This window comes from Betta splendens, chromosome 7 (genome assembly GCF_900634795.4).
Source record: "Betta splendens chromosome 7, fBetSpl5.4, whole genome shotgun sequence".
Lineage (NCBI taxonomy): Eukaryota > Metazoa > Chordata > Actinopteri > Anabantiformes > Osphronemidae > Betta > Betta splendens.
The window spans coordinates 6904454-6924039 of NC_040887.2; the positions used below are offsets into that span (position 1 = coordinate 6904454).

The 19586-nt window shown below is 44.2% G+C and overlaps 3 protein-coding genes across 6 annotated transcripts; 2 read left to right on the top strand and 1 right to left on the bottom strand.

Annotated features, from left to right (window-relative positions):
• Positions 1 to 12: 12 nt before the first annotated feature.
• ccdc30 (coiled-coil domain containing 30) lies at positions 13 to 11296 on the bottom strand. 3 transcript variants are annotated; one of them, XM_055510386.1, is made up of 27 exons: positions 11138 to 11296; positions 10266 to 10393; positions 9254 to 9397; positions 8967 to 9087; positions 8645 to 8835; positions 7812 to 7886; positions 7184 to 7343; positions 6864 to 6935; positions 6423 to 6538; positions 6208 to 6335; positions 5928 to 6120; positions 5749 to 5847; positions 5514 to 5642; positions 5252 to 5389; positions 4856 to 5034; positions 4478 to 4760; positions 4215 to 4337; positions 3955 to 4125; positions 3612 to 3821; positions 3300 to 3457; positions 3022 to 3187; positions 2727 to 2848; positions 2493 to 2634; positions 2246 to 2382; positions 1982 to 2099; positions 1824 to 1888; positions 13 to 1481 (listed from the first exon to the last, which is right to left on the bottom strand). In XM_055510386.1, exons 2-27 carry the CDS (start codon positions 10278 to 10280, stop codon positions 1286 to 1288), a joined length of 3651 nt encoding a protein of 1216 aa, XP_055366361.1. In that variant the 5' UTR covers positions 10281 to 10393; positions 11138 to 11296; the 3' UTR covers positions 13 to 1285. The 3 variants fall into 3 exon arrangements, with proteins under 3 accessions (XP_055366361.1, XP_055366360.1, XP_029012409.1); XM_055510385.1 differs by having other exon boundaries at positions 9254 to 9436; XM_029156576.3 differs by lacking the exon at positions 7812 to 7886 and having other exon boundaries at positions 9254 to 9436.
• Positions 11297 to 11866: 570 nt separating this feature from the next.
• LOC114858906 (epithelial membrane protein 3-like) lies at positions 11867 to 14167 on the top strand. Its single transcript, XM_029156585.3, has 5 exons — positions 11867 to 12148; positions 12906 to 12993; positions 13092 to 13194; positions 13269 to 13409; positions 13585 to 14167. The coding sequence occupies exons 2-5, from the start codon at positions 12916 to 12918 to the stop codon at positions 13758 to 13760; spliced, it is 498 nt and encodes a 165-aa protein (XP_029012418.1). The 5' UTR covers positions 11867 to 12148; positions 12906 to 12915; the 3' UTR covers positions 13761 to 14167.
• Positions 14168 to 14293: 126 nt separating this feature from the next.
• On the top strand, positions 14294 to 19518 carry zmynd12 (zinc finger, MYND-type containing 12). Of its 2 annotated transcripts, none has more exons than XM_055510389.1 (8): positions 14294 to 14549; positions 15986 to 16115; positions 16623 to 16794; positions 16861 to 17030; positions 17203 to 17325; positions 17412 to 17505; positions 18103 to 18248; positions 18577 to 19181. In XM_055510389.1, the coding sequence occupies exons 1-8, from the start codon at positions 14413 to 14415 to the stop codon at positions 18589 to 18591; spliced, it is 987 nt and encodes a 328-aa protein (XP_055366364.1). In that variant the 5' UTR covers positions 14294 to 14412; the 3' UTR covers positions 18592 to 19181. The 2 variants fall into 2 exon arrangements, with proteins under 2 accessions (XP_055366364.1, XP_029012417.1); XM_029156584.3 differs by lacking the exon at positions 18577 to 19181 and adding an exon at positions 19268 to 19518 and having other exon boundaries at positions 14297 to 14549.
• Positions 19519 to 19586: the final 68 nt, after the last annotated feature.

Genomic DNA, 19586 nt, shown 5'->3' on the forward strand with positions numbered 1-19586 from the left:
CAGAACAAGATGGACAAAGTGGAAACATCCATTTATTTATCAAAATATTTCAGATTCCAAAATGTATTTACATGGATACAAGTCAAATATTTCTAATGATTGTACTTGTTTGTCACCATTAGGCTTCTGTTTTTAGATTTATTCACGCAGCAGCAAGATAAAGATGAATGCTTTATCGTTTTAGGCACATCAAAGACAAACTGGCCTGGTTTCCACAGTGTATCACTTCTGCTTGAACAACATGAGTGGTGTGAAGCAATGTGATGCATTTAATGCCACAAATCAACATTTCCCTAGTGCCACTCTTTGAGGTGGACCAGACAAATCATTTTATTGCAGCCACAAAGGTTTTATCACATGTAAAAAACATTTGACAGCTCTAAAGAGACCAACATACCTCTGTGGATTTAACTATGAGCAAAGCTGAGTAAATACTGGAGTGGCTGAAGCTAATGAGTTATGGGAGTGACATCCCAGAAAGGAACCAGACACCCACATCCTTAAAACAAAAATAGTTCCACAACATCATCATTGTTTAATGTAATCTCAGTCTGATTTTGTATGAATGCTAATGTTTTTAAAACATTGACACTATAAGGCCAGAGACATACCACAGGCATGTTTTCATAGAAAATACTGCCAATATAAATGTAACTGGAAACAAATATGTACCACTGCTACATCTTCCCTTATGTAAACACAACTTCTTATAAAGTGCTCAGTTTATCCTCCTCGTGAAATATGTTTTTGATGTTCGGCACACGTACATTTACACTAACCTCCTCAGACCATGTGGAAGTCAGACGCCTTAAGCTGATCTAGCTTTTAAGTCAATCTATCCTAAAATGATTGCTCCGTCCGTTGAATGTGGGTCTGATATAAAAACAAATCAAATCTCGGGTCTTGAGAGGTTAAAACAAAAACACCCTCCAGTTCTCTGATTTGCTTTGAGTTGGTGCAAACAACGGACCAACCCTCTAGGCACAAAACATGTCATTTGCATGTTAAAATTTTTTTTAAACCCACCACAATGTGATTCTCAGTTTGAACCTGGATCACCAATCAGACAATAATCTGCTTTACAATTTAAAACACATCACCCTGAGCAGAGCTGCAGTGGAAGCCCATGGTTACGCTTTTAACACCGACTCCTGTTTAACCTTCTTTTTTTGTTGTTGTTTTAGTCCCCAGGGGTCTGCAGCGTACTCACCCATGCTGCCAGTGTTCTGCTGGAAACAAAGGCAATCACTACATCAAAACCACCACCTCTCATACCTAGTCACTTTTATTGAAGCTCTCTCTCCTGTGTGCCTTTGGCGTTTGATGGAGCCAGTGGGGAGGCGAGATTCAAGTAGCCCTGCTCTGATTGCTGGTGTGTGGACACGGATGCTTGGCTGCTGTCCAACGCCACATGCTCGCTCACGTTCACATGGAAGATTTTGTCCAGGACGTCCAGGGGGCCACAGAAGCCTGACGTTGAACTGGCCACACAGAGATGGAGAAATGGCAGGAAATGCACGTTAGCATTCAAGGAGGACTTTTATTTAACATGAGAACTAAAACACAGCAGCTTTTGTAAGCTAGTGTTGTGAGAAGGAATTGACAATAGGAATGCCTGAGGCTATGTGGCTATATGCCACAGGGCCTAAATGTACCTTCACATATTCACTAATATTTGGTTCTCTTAGCAGAAATTAATTGTGACTTGTACTTGGGATGGCCGCTGCCTTTAGTCCTGTTAATGCATCATTCATCCATCAGTATCTTGCAGTTACTTTAGTCTCAATGGCACTTTATACTTTATATTACATGTTGAACCTTACCTTAGCATTGATGTTTGTAGGAGGTTGTCACAAACACTTTCAGATGGAAGCACTTTCTTGCTGCTCTGTGGAGCATTCAAGGTTTTAGCTTTAGAAATGGGCAGTTATGGATTTATCTGGTCATCATACGCACGGATAATGTACGTGTGTGGCGTTACCTCCAGGCTGTAGAATGACTGGACGTTCCTCAGAGCACGTTCTAGGGAACCAACTTGATTGGAGAGTTTCACGATACGATCCTGAAGTTGTCTGTTTTCCATTTCTAAGACGTCAACCCTAAAAAAAAAAAAATTATTGTACTCAAAATATTCACAACAATTTCTCCTAGCTTCTGTGTTCATGAGACTGAGAGAAGAACCGCCTGACATTACATTCCACATTGCTGTTGATCATGATACAGTATAACCGATGTTAGATAACACCTGTGTTGAACTGTGGAGGCCGTCCTCATGCCTTTGCTTCCCATATCCTCCGCCTCGCATATTTTCCGTAACAGTTCTCGCTTCTCCTCCAAAAGCTTCTCATTTTCCTCCATCACTGTGTGAATCCTCTCCTTCTCCTGAGTCCCCCCCAAAGAGGAGAGTAAAATGAATATTTGTCTAGTATAATCATGTCTTGAGGGATATTTAAGTGAGGAGGATAAGACAGCATCCTTTATCAATGTGCCACCTTGTGCGCGAGGCTGGAGGTTAGCACCAGGTCACTCTCCAGTTTCTGGATGATGCGGTCCCTCTGGGCCGTTGCCTTGAGAAAGACTTGCTTGGCCTGACGCAGTTTTGTCTTGTGCTGGCTTTGCTTTTCGTTGTACTTTCTGGTAGATCAGATAACATGGTATTTGTCAATCAGAGATCATTTGCTTACACTGCATTCAGCATTACACTACATGTTGGTCCTGCGTCTCACCTGATGTGGGTGTCAAGTTGGAGAAGAACTTGCTGCAATTCCGCCTGAAGCCTGTCACACTCCTGCTGACTGGCTGCCAGCTCCTCCTGCAGTTTGTGGTTTGACTTCTGACTGTTCTTTGCCTGAAGGACAAAAACAACACATGAATTCAATATAAATTCAAAATGCACTAAATACACTTTGAGTCAGTACTAAATATATAAATGTGTCAGATGATGGAAGGTGTCTTTGTGATCTTTTGACTAAAGGAAAGCATCTACTGGCAGATTGTCTGAAAAATGCCACATATCCATACCTCCTCTTTAAGCTTGCTAAGTTCCTCCTCCAGGACCTTCAGATGGGTCTCCAGCTGCTGGGAACTGTGGCTAAGTTCTGCATTTGCCCTGGTTAGTGATGCCTCCCTTAGTCTCAAGGAGCGAACCTGTTGTTGCAGCTCCTCCTCACGCTGCTCTAACAGCTTTCTGTGATCAGAATAGATACACAATCAGTTACCATAAACTGGTTATGACAGTATTACTACCACATGGACATGGTGAGAAAAGGTCCTGTCAGCAGTGTGGCAATATGTATCACCTGGTGATGTGCTGTTCCTGCTGCTGGGCTCTTAAGGCAGACAAGGTGTCAGACAGGTCTCTGCTGTCCCTCTCAAGGCGTGTGCTTTCACCAGCCCGAGCTTCCTCCACGCGCAGCTGGTGCTGAACGTTCTTGAGTTGCTGCTGTAGCTCCAGAACCTGCCACCACGCATCAACCACAGGGTTTCAATGAGTGAGACAACATGAACTCCAACCCGCCCTCCATCTCAGGCCAGTTTAGGTGACATAAGGTGTTATGTTTCATGAAGGACGATAACAATGTGGCCACCAGGAAACCATATCTAGCACCAACCTTCTTGTCAGCAGCAATGAGTCGTGCCCTGTCAGCCTGCAGTTCCTCCTGCAGAGTGGTGGTGGAGCTGAGGTTCGTGGAGTTGCGAGCCAGTTCTAGCTCCTGATCCCTGATCTTCTGCTGCTGACGTTCACACTCAGCTGCCTGACTCTGGAAACTCTTCTCCACCTGGACTAGCTTGGTCTGGACCTGCTTCAGCTCTGCACAAAGCTGAAAGGTGGATATGAATTAAATGTTTTATCACTCTTACGATCATATTACAGTTTTCTATTTGCTTCTGTTAGAGAAGGTGACTAAAATATAAGAAGCATTAACAATTAATGTGTTTTCGTTCAATGTCAACCTTCAGTTTTTCCTGGTCCAGCAGAGAGTTGTGTCTCTTAAGGTCCATGTTCTTCTCCTTCTCATAACGTAGTTCTCGCTCTGCTGAAGAAAACAGGCTTTGGACCCTTTGTAGGTCCTGCTTCATTTGCTTGGTCTCCTCTGCTTTCTGGCTTAGCACCATTTCCTGGGACTAAAGAAGAAAGATGAGACATGTTTTTGAAAGAGAGTACATAAAACAGACAGAAACTACTACTACTACTGCTTAATGTGTTAACATACCTTGATGTGTGCCTGAGTTTCATTGACCTGAACCTGCAGGACCAGTTGGTGCTGAGAGGCCAGCTCTCTCTCCTCTGCAAGCCTGGTCTCCAGATTGTCCAGGTCCTGCTTCAGACACGACAGCTGGAAAAACATATATTCCAGAAGGTCAGCTTGAAGAAAAGCCCTCTGTTTAAATAAACCAAACCTGGACAGTTACATTTCAAACAGGCTGCAATGCTTCTAAACATCTAAGTCTTTTTTCACAATACCAACCACTTTACCTCGTCCAAACTGTCGTCCATGGTTCTTGCTACTGGGCTAAACACAGACTCCACATGAGCTGTGTGCAATTCAGGTTTCTTGCTGCTGCTGCTGCTGGCAGCTTTAAGAGCGTCCTTTGTAGAGGAGAGCTGCTCTTGATACCACTTGAGCTTCTCATTGAGGCACTTTATCTCAAGCTCCAGTCTTTCTTTTTCCCCCTCCGCCTTCAGCTTCTCTTGGACACCGAGGCTCAGTTTGCCCCGGAGCTCAGTAGTCTGCAAGCGTTCCGAAATCAATTCATCCCTGGAAAACATGTGCATCGTGGAAAATAAGCAACAGCAAAGAACAGCCCTGAAAAGGTGTTGTCACTCATCAGCCACACGCACACGCACACACACCTCAGTGTGTTGTGTGCCGTTTGGAGGGAGCTGAGTTCAGCGGTCAGTCGGTCCGCTTGTGCCTGCAGCTGGTTGACCTGAAGCTTGTTTTCTCTCAGGTCCTCCTGGGTCTGGTTACTTTCTTTGCAGCGTACCACTTCACTCTGGAGTCGACTGTTTGCACGCTCCACCTGTGCCAGCTGACAGCAAAAGAGTCCAAGACGGGGTGTTAAAAGGTTAATCATGTAAATACTGATACTTACACTTTGTATAACTTGTATTCAGATTGTGAAAAGCACACGGTGTTGGTTTGATTATTTATTTAACTTCTGAAATAATTATGTGCTAGTAAATAACTTTTATTGTCGGCACTGTATAACACACAGTATGTTTGTGTTTGTGTTTCAAGAAAGCAACCTTTTCCTCCAGGACCGCTTTTTCCCCTTTCACTTGGGTCAGGCTCTTAATAAGCGTTTTCCCTTGTTGGCATTCAGTTTGAAGACTGTTGACCTCGAGTCTCAGCTTCTTCAGCTCTCGCTCACCTATTTGCAAAGCCTAGAGTAGAGAGTGTGGGAATTTACAGTTACCTTATAACTGTGTTTGCATCTGGGCAAATAAATCTGAATTTGACATAAATGAGTTGTGGTCAGTCCAGGCATTCCGTAGGCAAAGCTTTTACCTCTTTGTCTTTTTTGAGGGCAGCCTGAGCAGCACTGAGGTCAACTTCCAGCTGTTTCCTCCAGTCCTTCTCCTCCGTCAGACGAGCCTCTAACAGAGCCACTCTCTCCTGGCTGCTGTCCCGTAGGTGCTTCACACACAGTGCCATAATATCACAAAACGTATATATGTTGCTTTCCTTAATCTGCTATTTACTGTTACTGTTTAAACAATGATTTGAAGTTTGAAAGTCTCACCAGTTGTAAGTAGGACTCTTTGGCTTTGACCTCTTCTCCATTCTTCAGCAGTCTTTCAGGCGTGTCATGTTTTTTCACCTCTACCTCCAAGCTTTTGATCTGTGTGTCATATTGAAATGACAGGTCTGAGTTCTTCTAGTTAAGGATTGAAAATTTGAACAAAATATATAGTTGCTTACCTTCCTGTGCAGTCCCTCGATTTCTCCCTCATGGCGATACCTCTCCTCCTTGCTGGCATTCTGGGCCTCCCCCAGTAGAGCCTCCAGCTCCTCATTCCTCTCCTCCAGTTCCTCCTGTTCCTTGCGTAGCCTCTGGAGTTGCCGCTGTAGCTCCCTCAGCTGCACAAGCCCGTCTTCAATTGTCTCATGACAACTACCAGAAAATAAAGAAACAACACATGGGCTTTTCTTAATGAAGTCCATGTGTCATAAATATCATTTGATTGTTCAAAACATTTACCGTTTGTGAAAGAGATCCTTTTCTTGAGCTGATGAGGCAGATTGACTGTTTTGTGCTTGGCTGCAAAGGCTTTTGTCTTTTCGATCTTCTTTGTTCATCAGATCTTGGCCTGTGTTATTTATTGCTAACTAAACAAAACCAACACCCAACTGCAGCAAGAAGCTTTGTAATTGTTTTTGTTTTAATTTTAATAAAGAAATGCAAATATTACTAACCTGGTCCAGGAGAGTTTTCTTCTCAGACTCCAGACTGTGGACTCTCTCCCGCAGAGCTCGGTTCTCAGCATCCAGTCTGTCATTTTGTTCTTTCGTTCTTGAGAGTTTCATCATGTCTGGTGAGAATGAAAATGTAAAATTAAGTATGTAAATGTATCGGCACAAAAGCATAATGTGTATATTTTAAGTATACACATAAGTATTTGCCTTTTAAAGTCTAAACTGGATATGACATAATTTAATATAGAACACATAAATATAAAAGGTGAACAGTCCAGAAAAGTCTGGTAGTACTCACTTCATACATGGTGTCACATGTTTCCATGTTTAATTACCAGTTTTTTGTCAAACTATGGATGTCTGTGATAGCTCCTTGGGGCTTTTACTTGTCATTCATGTTACAAAATCACAATATACAAATCACACCCAAGTCTGCCTCACCACTGTGTTTCAGTCTTTCCACTTCCTCCTTCAGGCTCTCTACTTCTTTGACAGTTCCCCGAAGCTCAGATCCTGACATTATAAGTACATTTTAAATCCAACAAACTTAAAAATAATATTGACTCATTCTTAAAAGTTGATGTAATGCTTTTGATGTTAATAAATGCTTGGCTATAACACCACTCCTGTTCCCAAAACTACACTGAAAATATACTTCAATCCTCCAGTTCAATTTAAATTTTTAATCAGTATCAGTATTCTGAGCTCAGTCACACACATATCTTCAAGGGATACATAATATACTGTAAGTCTTAACATACCACTTGAGTCTAGGTTGTTGTTGTTCTTGGCGGCATCCAGCTCATTGGTGAGTCTGCGGATATCTTGATGAGCCATTGTCAGCCTCGTAGATGCCTCTTCCAGGTCTCGCTCGAGTCGCTGGAGTTCATGTTCTTTCTGAGAAACCTCCTCATTATGGGCCTAATGCAAGCAAACGAGGCGTAGACGGTTAGAGTGAGAGGAGCAAAGGGAAAAATGAAGACTGGTGGTTAAACTGGAGATGCAAGTGGCATGACATGCTGTTGTAAGGGACATGCATTTAGTGTCTGTGATATAAGGACTCCAGGTATTGCCTGAATAGACAGTAAGTTGAAGGATAATCTTAAATCGACGCCACGGACCCATATATTGAGTGAAAAAACATGCTGTTACCTGTTTCATGCCTCTAGTGATCCACCCATTCACCATTTTCAAGCACCCATCAGCTAAGCAACACAACAAGCAACATCAGTGGCACCACAGTGGTCATGCAACTATCAAAGCACACAGGCAGTGCACGATAACCTTCAAACGCTAGGGCCACTTTGAACACTGGAGTGATGCACTCGTTCGAGTCTTGCTGTCAGTGTTAGTCAATTTGGTAGTGTAAGGAGTGAGGAGGGCACCTACAGGGGTAATATTGTGTTTGCTCTGACCAGACCTGCGGAGCCCAAACAGCTTCTTCCATGGACTCTGGGTTGTACACTGGTGAAAGGAAAGACTAGTGTGTGCCAAATCACAGCAGAGACTAAATTAATGTAAAGATGCATCTGTGCAGTTTAACTGGAAAGGTTTAGGCTGTTTCTTTTTAGTTTTACTGATCTGTATCCACAATGACAATGCCAACTCACACTGGTCAAGTTATGATTTTTATTTACATTCTTGAAGCTGAAGGATGTCTACCTCGCTGAGAGTGTTGTGAGTGTTAATATATACAAACAGCCCAATGATGGCATCCTGCCTTTGGATCAGCATGTCATTGCACCTTGTGTTGACACCTATCAAAGGCTAATGCACCTCTCAGGACCTACTCGATTAGCCATAGATAAAAAAGGGAAGCAGGGCACATTTTGTACTACTTCACTGCCCATGCTCTATTGCTGGTCAAACACATTCAAATGTACACGTGTGGCTTCTTTTCTGTGGAGCTAATAGCAGATACAACAAATCATACAAGTCATCTTCCATAGTTACTTTATTATTATATAGTAAATGATGCTTTGCAGCTTCTCCACTAGCCACAAGCAACACAGTTAATAAAACTCCTCTTTCTACAGCAGTCTTCATGAAGATGTGGGTTATCATTAAGTTTATTAACATGAATAGTAACAGTGTCAGTAAAATTGTATGTCACACTATGATAGTAAACAGTAATCTGTGACTTCTGAACCATGCAACTGTGATCCATTACTATATTAGAGGAAACAGGACAGGTCTCTGATCTCGGTCTATCTGTGCTTTACCTGTTGGGGAATGTCCCTTGAGCTGCCAGCAAGGCTCTGACTTTCCAATCTCCTTTCAGCGGCCTCCAGCCTTTCCAGCAGAGTGGTCCTCTCAACCAGTAAGTAAGCCACCTGTTCACTGGGGCTGCTCAAGCCAATCTCTCCAAGGTCCTCCTGAGCCAACATCTCTGCCAGTTCCTTGCTTTGGTTCTCTGAAAAGCAGATGAAGTTTACCTTAATCAGCATATTTGCATAGAAGTACTGTGAAATAACCTTTAAACAAAACAAATTAACATCAAAGTTGTAAAAAAGCCAGTTTTTAAAACAGCTGTGCTAATTTCACCTTGTTGTTGCCTGATTTGGTGAAGCTCATGTCGCAGGAATTCATTATCTCTCTCATAGTCTGCAGTCAAACACTCGCGCTCCTCCAGCAGCCCCCGGATATGTGCAACATAGCTTTCTACCTGCAAAAAACACAAAAATACCCTAAAAGTTGTAAATGACATACAGTTTGTATGTTTTATTTACATTTAGATGTCTTAAATGCACATTTCTATTCATTTTACTCCAGGTTAGGCAGTCTTTTGGTAGCCATACAATCTCATCACCTAAGATTGCAAACAGTCTCACCTCTTTCATCTCACTGGCCTGCTGGGTACGAACAGTCTGCAACTCCTCTGTGGCCGACTGAAGCTTTCCCTCTGTGTCAAGCAGCTGCTGCCACAGGTGGCGCTGCTGCTCCTCCACACTGGCTGTTGGAGGTAAACCATCCTGCTGAAGTCGCATAGAAACCTGGTCTAGCTCTGTCTGCGCCTGAAGACCCAGAGCAAGACCTTATAGCGGTGTTATCTGACACCATGTCAGTCTTTAAATGATGAACTACAGCTCGCTGAAAGAACACGTCTCAACATTAGGGTGAATTAAGAACCTAAAATCTAAACTTTTAATCGTGCTTGTCATTACCGGTTCTATTTAAACAGTATAACATGCATCTGCATTGGTGCATCTCCAAAATGACATTTGCAAATATGATTATGCATTGATCTCTGTTATTTACAGCTGTGGGCTAACTACTGTAAGTTACAATCTACAGTCTAGTAAGTGACCAACACCCCGGTTGTCAACCTTTCTGAAAACTGATCTGTGACACATAGTAGAGGAACAAAACATCAGCGTGGCATGCCAGCACTAAGCACCTGTTGTTAAATTCAATACTCTACTTTGTAGGAGTTGTAACCTAAGCAGGCCTCCACACAGCATTTAACTACACTAATCCATCAGCAGCTCAACAACATGCAATATACTGTGACAAGCGAGCTGCCGGGTGTCTGTCGTGCTTCTAATCACACCGATCAGTCTATGCTCTTTATCAGTGAAACATCACACGTACCTACAACCACCACTCAAAACATGAGTGTTGATTAAAGGTTAAACATTTATCCATTCCAACAACACATAAGCATTTGTCAAATGTATTTCCAGACAATAAATATTTACTAGCAAATACTATAATCAGTCAACACTATAAGAAGAAACACAGTATGACAAGCTGTATATTTCCATATTCCTGGATTTAAACCTTTAAGCAAGTAACATCCCAGTTTGTGGTATCTGTATACAAATTAAGAGATTTGAATTTTACCTGCTCATGATCCATAATCACACATTAACTTTGATGACGCTGCATTTGAGTAGTGAACGTTTTCCTCAGTGCTTCATTCCTCCAGTTGTTTAAACAGTTCGTCCATGACAACGTCCCTCGTCCTTCAGCTGCAACACACGAGATACTTTAGTCCAATGCCGTCAGGTTAAAGTCATGTTGGGACCTGTGGTCCCAAGCAGATCAGGACGTCTTCGCATGGGTCCAGACAGGCACGGGTGCGCGCAGCTGCCAGTTGAACACCTGAGCTGCTCTGCGTCGCCGGAGGCTATGCAAAACGTCAAGCCGATCAGCTGCATGCGATCTGCTGCTGCAGCATCGCAAAGGACGCACCATGGGCTGAAGTTTGTTATTAACTCGTCCAGCGCGTTGGGTGCTGCGTTTAGTACCAAAACTGCACATTTCGACTCTCTTCCGAAGTGACGTCTCCCACTTAAACTAAGTGATGCTACAAATCTTTAATTTCGAGCAAACAACTCTTCCAAAATGTCTGACGAGGAGGAGCAAACGGGGGTTACGTGGGACAACATTCCTCTTGGATACTCAAGATCCGCGGTCGGAGATGAGCTAGCTAGCGCAGGATCACGCTGCTAGCTAGCGTCCTGTCCTTATTAAAGCGCTCGCGGCTACACGCTAGTAACCGCTAGTTAGCAAACTTAGTTCCAAAGTTGCAGTTGGTGCTGCAACTCCCCCACGGGCGGCTAGTGCTAGCTGGCTAACTGAAGCTAGCGCTCTGCAGCGGCCACCGGGCGGGGACGGCCGGGCGCTGCGGGGTTTTAACGCGTGTTGGCGTGACTTGTACGGGGCGGAGGAGCAGCCGAGCGCGTGCGACGCGCAGCCGATGTTTTACTCACCTCTCACGCCGGAGCAGCGACTAAAAAGCGACGGGCCGAGGACAGGCGTGGCGGATGAAGCGGCTTCTCCGGGCTCCTAGGCAACGGGCCGTACCATTCAAACGACGCGGGGGGGTCAGTTTAAAAAGAGATGCCCCGGGATATTGTTGCTACGAATGCTCGTTTTACTATTCACAAATAAAAAGCTAAACGAATTTAGCCTAAACCCCTCAGATGACCCCGTCCAATTTACTCAATTTTTAATTGATCCAGTTGTTGCCTGCGAAAAGCAAGATAAAAAGATGTCTCACTTCAACGTTATTAGGCTTCATGCGCTTTTCTCAACTGAAGCTGTTCTCATCAATGGATGAAAACACCAGAGGGCGACAAACAAACGAAAGTTGTCATGAAAACGGGAATCGTTGCTGGATTTTATTATAAAAAAAGTTGATAATAAACTTTTAAAATATTAGATCAGTAAATTAACTGTCTACTTTACTCTGTATATACACAGACACACACATATATATTTATATCAAATGTAAATGTATATTTGCTGTTATTTTTGCTTTATTAGTGGCTCCTTCATCTTCTGTGTGGTTTCTGTTTAAACAGTGGACTTGTGATATTCTAGTATATAAATGTGAGCCACGTGCGTTTGTTTTTCATCAGGACAGTGATAATGAAAGGATAAGATGCCTTAGAGCACCTAAAGATTCAGAGTAGTCCAAGCTGTTTACGGAGGAGGGCTTTTCATGTGGTTTTACGTGCCTGAGCTGCCCATGGGTGGATCTCACTTGAGTCTGCATTTGGGTTGGAATCTTGTACTTTGGGAGTATGAGGCAGAGTAAAAACGAGCTCTGTTCTGCACAAAGGAAATGGGCGTTCTCCTTGGAAAGTTTGGATGGAGTGACTGACTAAATAGAGGGGGTGTGGCAAGGCTAAAAAGGAGAGGACCACCAAGAGGGGCACAGTGCTGTGGACTGGACCAGCTGCTGTGAGGTCTGATTTTTAGGAACAAGCTCATCTTAGGTATGTTCATATTTTCTTAAATTTCAATAAACAAGTTATTTGTTTTGCACATAAACTAGTAACACAATCTCCAAAGGTTTTTGGAAGCATTGCCAACAACTTTTGCATGTTTTTATTATTACACATGTTTAAAACGATTACAGCTTTAAACATTAATCTATATGCTTGTTTTAAGTACTTCCAGTTTATTTCCTTGTATCGAAAGTGCTTTTAGTCAGAACACTGGTTTTATGGCTTTTTCACTTTTGTGGATAATATTGAATGCTAATTGAATAAACATGATTTGACAGTAACGTGACTCAAGCACCCACACAAACAGACCCATCCTATTGATGAGGATCTGTACAGATGATTTCACTGATGCCTCTTTTGTCTTGCTGCTCCCTCTTAAATACTGGTGTATTTTAAGTGTCAGTAGAATCACAGGACTTCCTTCACGCTTGTTTACAAGATCTCAGAATAGTAGAGTAGTCTTTTGGTCCGCCCAAGTTGTCTGCAGGTTTTCTGTGCGATGACAACATGCTGGCGAGTGAAAGAGATGCTTTAGGACTAAGTCATTGCTCTGTGCCTAAGCCGTGGGCTTACGCAACACAGCCTATACTCTGTTCAGCTACTCATATGTTCCATTTAAAGTCTCAGGGCAAAATCGGAAAGTTCCCCTGTGCTGACTTTAATTGCGGACTCCGCAGACATATTAAATTGTCCATTTACTAGTTCCTTGCTCACTGGAGCATTGCTGTTTGCTTCTTTTTGGCAGAGGTGTGAAAATGGCGTACCTGCATATGTTTGCGACCCTGCTGCACCTCATCACATTGGCCATGCTGTTTATTGCAACAATGGAAAAGGTAGTGGTTATGCTGATCCACTAATGCATGCTGTAATTGTATTATTTTGGTCTAACATACCCAGTCATGTGTATGTTGTGTCAAATCTTTTGTTAAAGTCCTGGTGGGTGTGGGACGGCATGGAGAACTCAGACCTATGGTACAACTGTAGATTTGACAACTTCACGGGAACCTGGTTGTGTGCGTCCTCAAAGGAAACTGGTAAGAAACTATTTCACTTTGGACATCTGTATGGAGCAGCTTCAGATCATCTGTCTTTTTCACTGCTTTTACAGACTGGCTGCAGGCTGTGAAGGCGCTGATGGTTCTCTCAGTGGTCCTCTCCTCCGTCTCCTTCTTGGTGTTCCTGGGTCAGCTGTTCACCATGTCAAAGGGAAGACTCTTCTACTTCACTGGGCTGTGTCAAGTCTTTGCAGGTAACAGTGGAGTGAAACAATGTGTCACCAACCTGACTGCAGGATGAGACGATGACGAGGGTGATGCATGTTACAAAATGAGAGAGGGAAAAGTGACTAGTTGTCGTTGCCTGTCTCAAACTGTACTGTTCTCTACTAAACCCACTCTCCTATATGCTTTTCTTTATTCTTTTAGGTCTGATGGCCTTTTCGGCAGCTCTCATTTACACTTTACACAATAAAGAAATCCTCCAGGACTCTAGAGAGCTGGCTTCAGGACACTTTGGCTACTGCTTTATTTTGGCCTGGGTCTGTGTGCCATTGTTGCTTTGTAGCGGTGTCATTTACATCCACCTGCGCAAGAAAGAGTGACCAGAAAGTCTTTTAAAATATGTTAACAACAGTATTAGAACGCAATAATACACACTTGACGTTTTGTCAATCAAAGCTGTTAATTTTGCAAATGTTATGCTATGTGTTTTTCTCAGGCTTAATGTTGACGTGATTGTATTTTTTGTTTTGTAAATATGTGTTCTTTTGAACAATTGTCAGAAATTTTAATTCCTGAAGCAATTAATAAGCAACTTCTGCCTTGACCAAAGATGACTCCATTTTATGGCTACTTTCACCGATGCAGGGGTTTGAAGGCATGCGTTTTTAATTTTTTATTTTTATTGTTTGAATGTGTTTATATCTAAAGCTCAGATGCAGAATATATTTAGCAGCCACACATAAATGGCACACTCATAATGTGGAACAATAAAGAAAGAATTGTTTAAGTGCGTGTTTCATATTTTTTTATTTTGTCAGTTACAATTGCAACAACATATCTGTAAATGTTTGTATAATACGTGGTATAATACGTACCACAATCTTAAAGGTTTATTATGCGCTTGGGCTGAACTTTATCGCGCTGTTGCCATAGCGACAAGTTTCCTAACAGGCAGCCTTACTTTCCTCAGCTAATATTATAGTTAAGAAGCCGCTGGTGGTTTGTGCACATAACCTGGGCTTTTCTGTAGCAATGCAAGCTGGACGTGAAGTGCCGACGACCTCTAAGTGTGTTCCTCTTTCTTTACCTAAAGGAAGCGAAAGGTTGTGCGAACTTTGTCAGGGAAAGGCGCACCTACAGTGTAGGAAGTGCCGGGTCACGTTTTACTGGTAAGCTATGCTAGCTAGCTAGCGCTGTTGTAACGCTGTAGCACAGTGATACGTTAGCCGTTATTTCATGAAAGCGTCAATTCTAAATGCCGCAAGTCAGTGTTGAATTTTGCGCATAAATCTTTTGTATGTGTGTGAAATGAGTCACGTCCTCTCCACGGCTACAACGCCAGGTGGCAGTGCGCGCCATGCCGTGTCCCAGAGACGTCGGCGTGGAGTTGGTCACGTGATTGTGACGTCAGGCGGCGACTCTTGGAGGACCGAGACGACGTGAATGGGAGAGGAGGGTGGATTACAAAAGCACTTGTGTGCGCAATAACGATTTATTTGCCCTGCGTCGTTTTGTACAACGATTAAACAATCACAATATGTGGAAAAAAAAAAAATAATACAATTATAGGTAATGCCCCACCTTCACCAGGGCAATGTGTTTTATAATATTGCGTTATTAACAGTGGCTGGCGACCATCTGGCCTCGTGGACGCAGTCAATCACGTGACCAAGCCCTTGATCGTCGTAGCTGTCCTCCGAGAGACGCTCGAGTCGTCGGGAGGAAGAGGAACAGCTGGAAAAGAAATTAGCGGCGTGATTTTCTTTGTTCGTTTTCCTGTTGTTAAACCGGTGTCTACGCCCTCGCGATCATGTTTAACATTGGTCAGCACAATGTTGGTTTATTACGTAACGCGACTGAAGTTCGGACGTAGTTTTACATCTGCAGATTTAATTATTTATCAGAAAATGGTGCTGGCTAAAATCCTCATTGGCTCCGAACGTGGAGCGTGTGGTCACATCCCGTCATGCAGGACTTCATGGAAAGACTAAAGCCGGTCCCTTAAAGGCAGCGTCCAGCCACCTAAGTTAGATGATATTATTCTATTTATGTTAAATTAAATTATAGAGGAGAAAAGTAGTATTTTTATTGGAATTGCAGCAAATGTAACTATTGTCAAAGCATCATATCTAATGTTTTTCACCAGGTCAGTGTGATGAATTATTGAGTGGATTTCTTGTAAGCTGTAATACACAAGCAAACTTATGCAATGACTGCATCTTGAGGAGACCCCCTGGTTGTGTGTCTGTCACCTTTTCTGTTCGTACCACACAAGTCAGCGCTACTGCTGCTGTAACGTGGCAGGTCATGTTCCTCCCTGTAGAAAAGCACAGGTCAACCGAGACAGTTTCCACCTCACTGCAGAAGAGAGGTGCCACATGAACAAAATTACAGACCAGTTATGCAATGGGATACCATTTCAGCAATTCAACGGAAACTAACTTAGCAGATGCTAAACTAGGTTCTTTGTGCCGTTAAGAAACATTATTTGTCCGAAACCAGACAGAATCAAGCTCCATTATTTATCTGAATGTAATTTAATGTCATAGCAGAGAGAGCAACGTCTTGATGAGCAGCTTTGTTCAGTAGTGTTCTCCCTCCCCAGCGGTGCCGAGCACCAGCAGGCCGACTGGCTCGGGATCCATGAGAGAATCTGTGAGCTGCTCGTTCCCATCCGAACCTCGACGCCGCTCCATCCAAAGCATGCTGACTACGTTGAGCTGCAGCTGAAAAAGGTGAGGATGTACACAATGCACTGCAGGCACATGTGGAACAAGCCTGTGGAACGTGACGTCAAACCCCAGTTTGAGGGTGTTTTTGTTTCGCACGCTTGCTTCTAATCTCTGTGGCGTGTTAAGACAAAGGTGATCGGTTCTGGTACCAGCAGTCTTTTGAGTGCCCCTGGAGCCAGTGCTTTATGTGAACAGTGCTGTTTTCGAAGGAGGGCCGCTCCTGCGTCAACACCCATCTTACCTGTCCTACATTTAACCTCCGCTGCCGTCAGACGAGCCCACTCTTATCTGTTCACATTCTGGACATACTGTATATGAAAACAGGCAGTTTCAGCGTGATGTAAAGGGGGAGTTTCTGTCAAGATGGAACATCTTTTCTTCCGCAAAAGAGGCCTAAGGCAAAACCTGACAACTACTTCTACTGTATATCTCCCTCCAGCTGGATCCATAGTGGTTCATACTTTGTTTACGGTGGTCATAACCTGTACTTGGGTTTGGTTTCCCATCTAGGTGGAGCTAGCTGAGATTTGCAGGTCAGTGGCTCAGAGCAAGCTGTCGGAGAGGAAACACTTGGAGGCTCTCCCCGCTGCCCAGTGCTGTCTGCGCTGCTCCGTAGACATCTATGGCCCCAGCACCGTGCAGCTGGTGCCGGCCTACCTGCTGCTGGCTGAGGCCAATATGGGTAAGAAGGGAGCACAGCATGCATGCACATGTGGGCTCTGTCCTCTTTCACTGCGTGTCTCTGTAGGTTTGGGTAATCTGGCCCTTGTGGGGGAGCTCCTGTGCCAGGCAGAATGGGCAGTGTTAAAGAGCCCAGACTGCGGCCACTCAGTCCACCAGCAGCTGCACAGGAGCCTGGGCCGCCTCCACGCAGCCACTGGAAACCTGGAAGAAGCTCTGGTTAACTTTGGAAATGATGTATGTGTCATGATTTGTATTCTCAAAAAATAAAAAAACCCAGCTTCAGGGCTTTTTGTGTGAACTGTTCCTGGTTCATCCCTCAGCATACATAGTATACTCAACACAGAATCCCCAGTGTACAGTATGTGAACAGTCCTTGTGAAAGAATTTGCATTTCCCATGTGTGTAGATATACTTTTCCAGTAAGGAGCACGGCCTGGACAGCCCTGTCACGTGTGCCGGCTACTTTCTCATGGCTGATGTGTTTGCCAAACAGGGGAAGCTGCCCATTGTTCGTTCCCTGTACTCTCAGGTGAAACTAAACACTTGTTTTCTTTTTCACTTACTGTATGTGGGAAAGTTTATCTTATGGCCCGTCTGCGTCTGTTTGTATTGCAGATGGCACATACTTGGCATTCCCATTTGACCCAACTCCTAAAAGCCCATGGTCAAAATGTCCACTATCCTAACCCGCTGTTGAAGGCCAGCCATGGTTCGTCTTATTACCCTAAATAGGTGCAAGATAAATGTCACATGCTTAAATTTTAAAGGAGCATGCATCTAAGACTTGTGGGTCTATCAAAGAGTGACATCACGGAGCCATTACTTCCTGCATCCCGTGAACAGCAGAGAGCTCCACCGGCGTATCGCTGAAAAAACAAGGTCAACAGTACTATATTTAGCTGAGCTGTCTTGTGGTGCAATCCTGAAGCTAAAGCCCAGATTTACACTAGCATGCTTAGGGATAAGTTGATAGCACTGCTGACACACCTCTGGCTGCGCAGCATCCGCTTCTATACGCTCTGTCGCAGAGGATGCCCTACATATAGCGATAAGCCTGTTAGCGGCAGCGCAGTTTTCCAGGCTTTCTGTCGTGTGTCTTGGCCAAAGTGACACAGTTTACACGGGAGTTACGTTAGGCCACATGGCATTGACCTTTATAAACCTCACTTCTCCAGACTGTTGAACAAAGTGCTAATAAACACTCATGCGCTAGGTTTTACAATGTGTGTGCAGTGCCGTTACCACCGAGGTGGTGGCCTGTGAAGGCAAAAGAACATGGAACGTTGTCTGTATCTGTGCCTTTCAGACAAAGGCCAGAGATTGGAAATGGACGAGATGTTGAGAACCATGTTGGCGTTTCAGCAGAACGACCCGAGGAATGACCCGACCCAGGTTGCGCTGGTTAGCCACTGCCTGGCCATGCTGTGGTTCCTGGGAGGAGACTTGGAAAAGGTGAGTCGCCCGACGAGGTCACGGGGCGTTGGAGATCCGCTTTGACACAGTGACATAGTTCCCCATTTTTCCGGTGTTGGAGGGCCGCCCCAAGATGGAATTAGCGCTAATTGACAAAGCTGTAAAGAACAGGTGAGGTTTAATGTCAGCCGATGTGACTGGAAAAAAACGTCGGATGAGGTCGATCAGGTTGAGTTCGTGTTGTTGTGAAAAGGATCAGGACTCGATGCGCCACAGCGATGCCCGTTAACTCGTCTGAAGGCCATTCCGAGCGATTAGAGGGCGTCTTTGATCTCCGCAAGGAAAATCAGAGCGTTTCTGTTCACAGGCAGAGTCAGAATGAGGATCAGCTGTAACAAAGTGCCCTCAAAGAGGGATGATTCCTCGCATTCTGCCGCACAGCCAGAGGCCTGCTGTCGAGTCAAGACTTCTATTAAACACAATACAAAGCACAAAATAAATCACTAGGTGTGGACCTATAATGAGCAGTTTTTGTCCTCTTATGCAGTGATGCATGCTGGTCATTTTGGTTTTAGTTCGCCTTCTGCCACGTCATGCTTCTATTGTGGGCTGCTGTGCCAGCGCTTTGAGAACATACAGGGATTATGCCATGTCAGTTGTTATCTTTGGGGAATTGTGGTTAAACAAGAGCACGCGTCTATGCAGTGAGCTGTGGCGGACATCGCAGGAGACCATGAGTAACGCGCGTCCTCCCTGTTTACGAAGCCTTAGGAAGCTGAATTCCGCGTCACTCGCTGCAAACCTCGCTGAATTCCAGAATGACACCGGAATGGTTTTACCTCAGCGCGAATGTTGGTGTTGTCGACATTAATCGCCTCCTTTTCTCCTAATTAGAAACTATAAATGACAGCAGAGCCGCTTTTTGGAAGGGTAAAGTTAATCTGCTTGGGCTGCGGTTCAGTTTGCAGTGATATTGTTATATAAGTCAGCTTTAGTGTCTCTGGAGACTCTAACATCTGCAGCTGCTGTGTGTGTTTCCGCTTGTGTTTGTGCGCCAGGCACTGGGATTTGGCGGCGCGGCCCTGCAGGCCAGCCAGCTGATACCGAACTATGACCTGACAGAACCCATCCAAGGCCTGCTGCAGCTGGTGCACGATCTGCATACAGACCCACGTCCTGGATCTGATTAGTCACCGCAGCGGCTCCGCTCGTTCAGATTCGCTCCAGCGGGACATCTGTTGAGGCCGAAAGGAGCCCGTCTTATAATAGCAGGAAGTGCGGAACTGGTAATAAATGAGATGTTTATGAATTTGGGTTTATCCATATGTTTATTGCAAATGAAGGTCTATTGTTGGAATGAGAAAAGCAGAAGGAGGA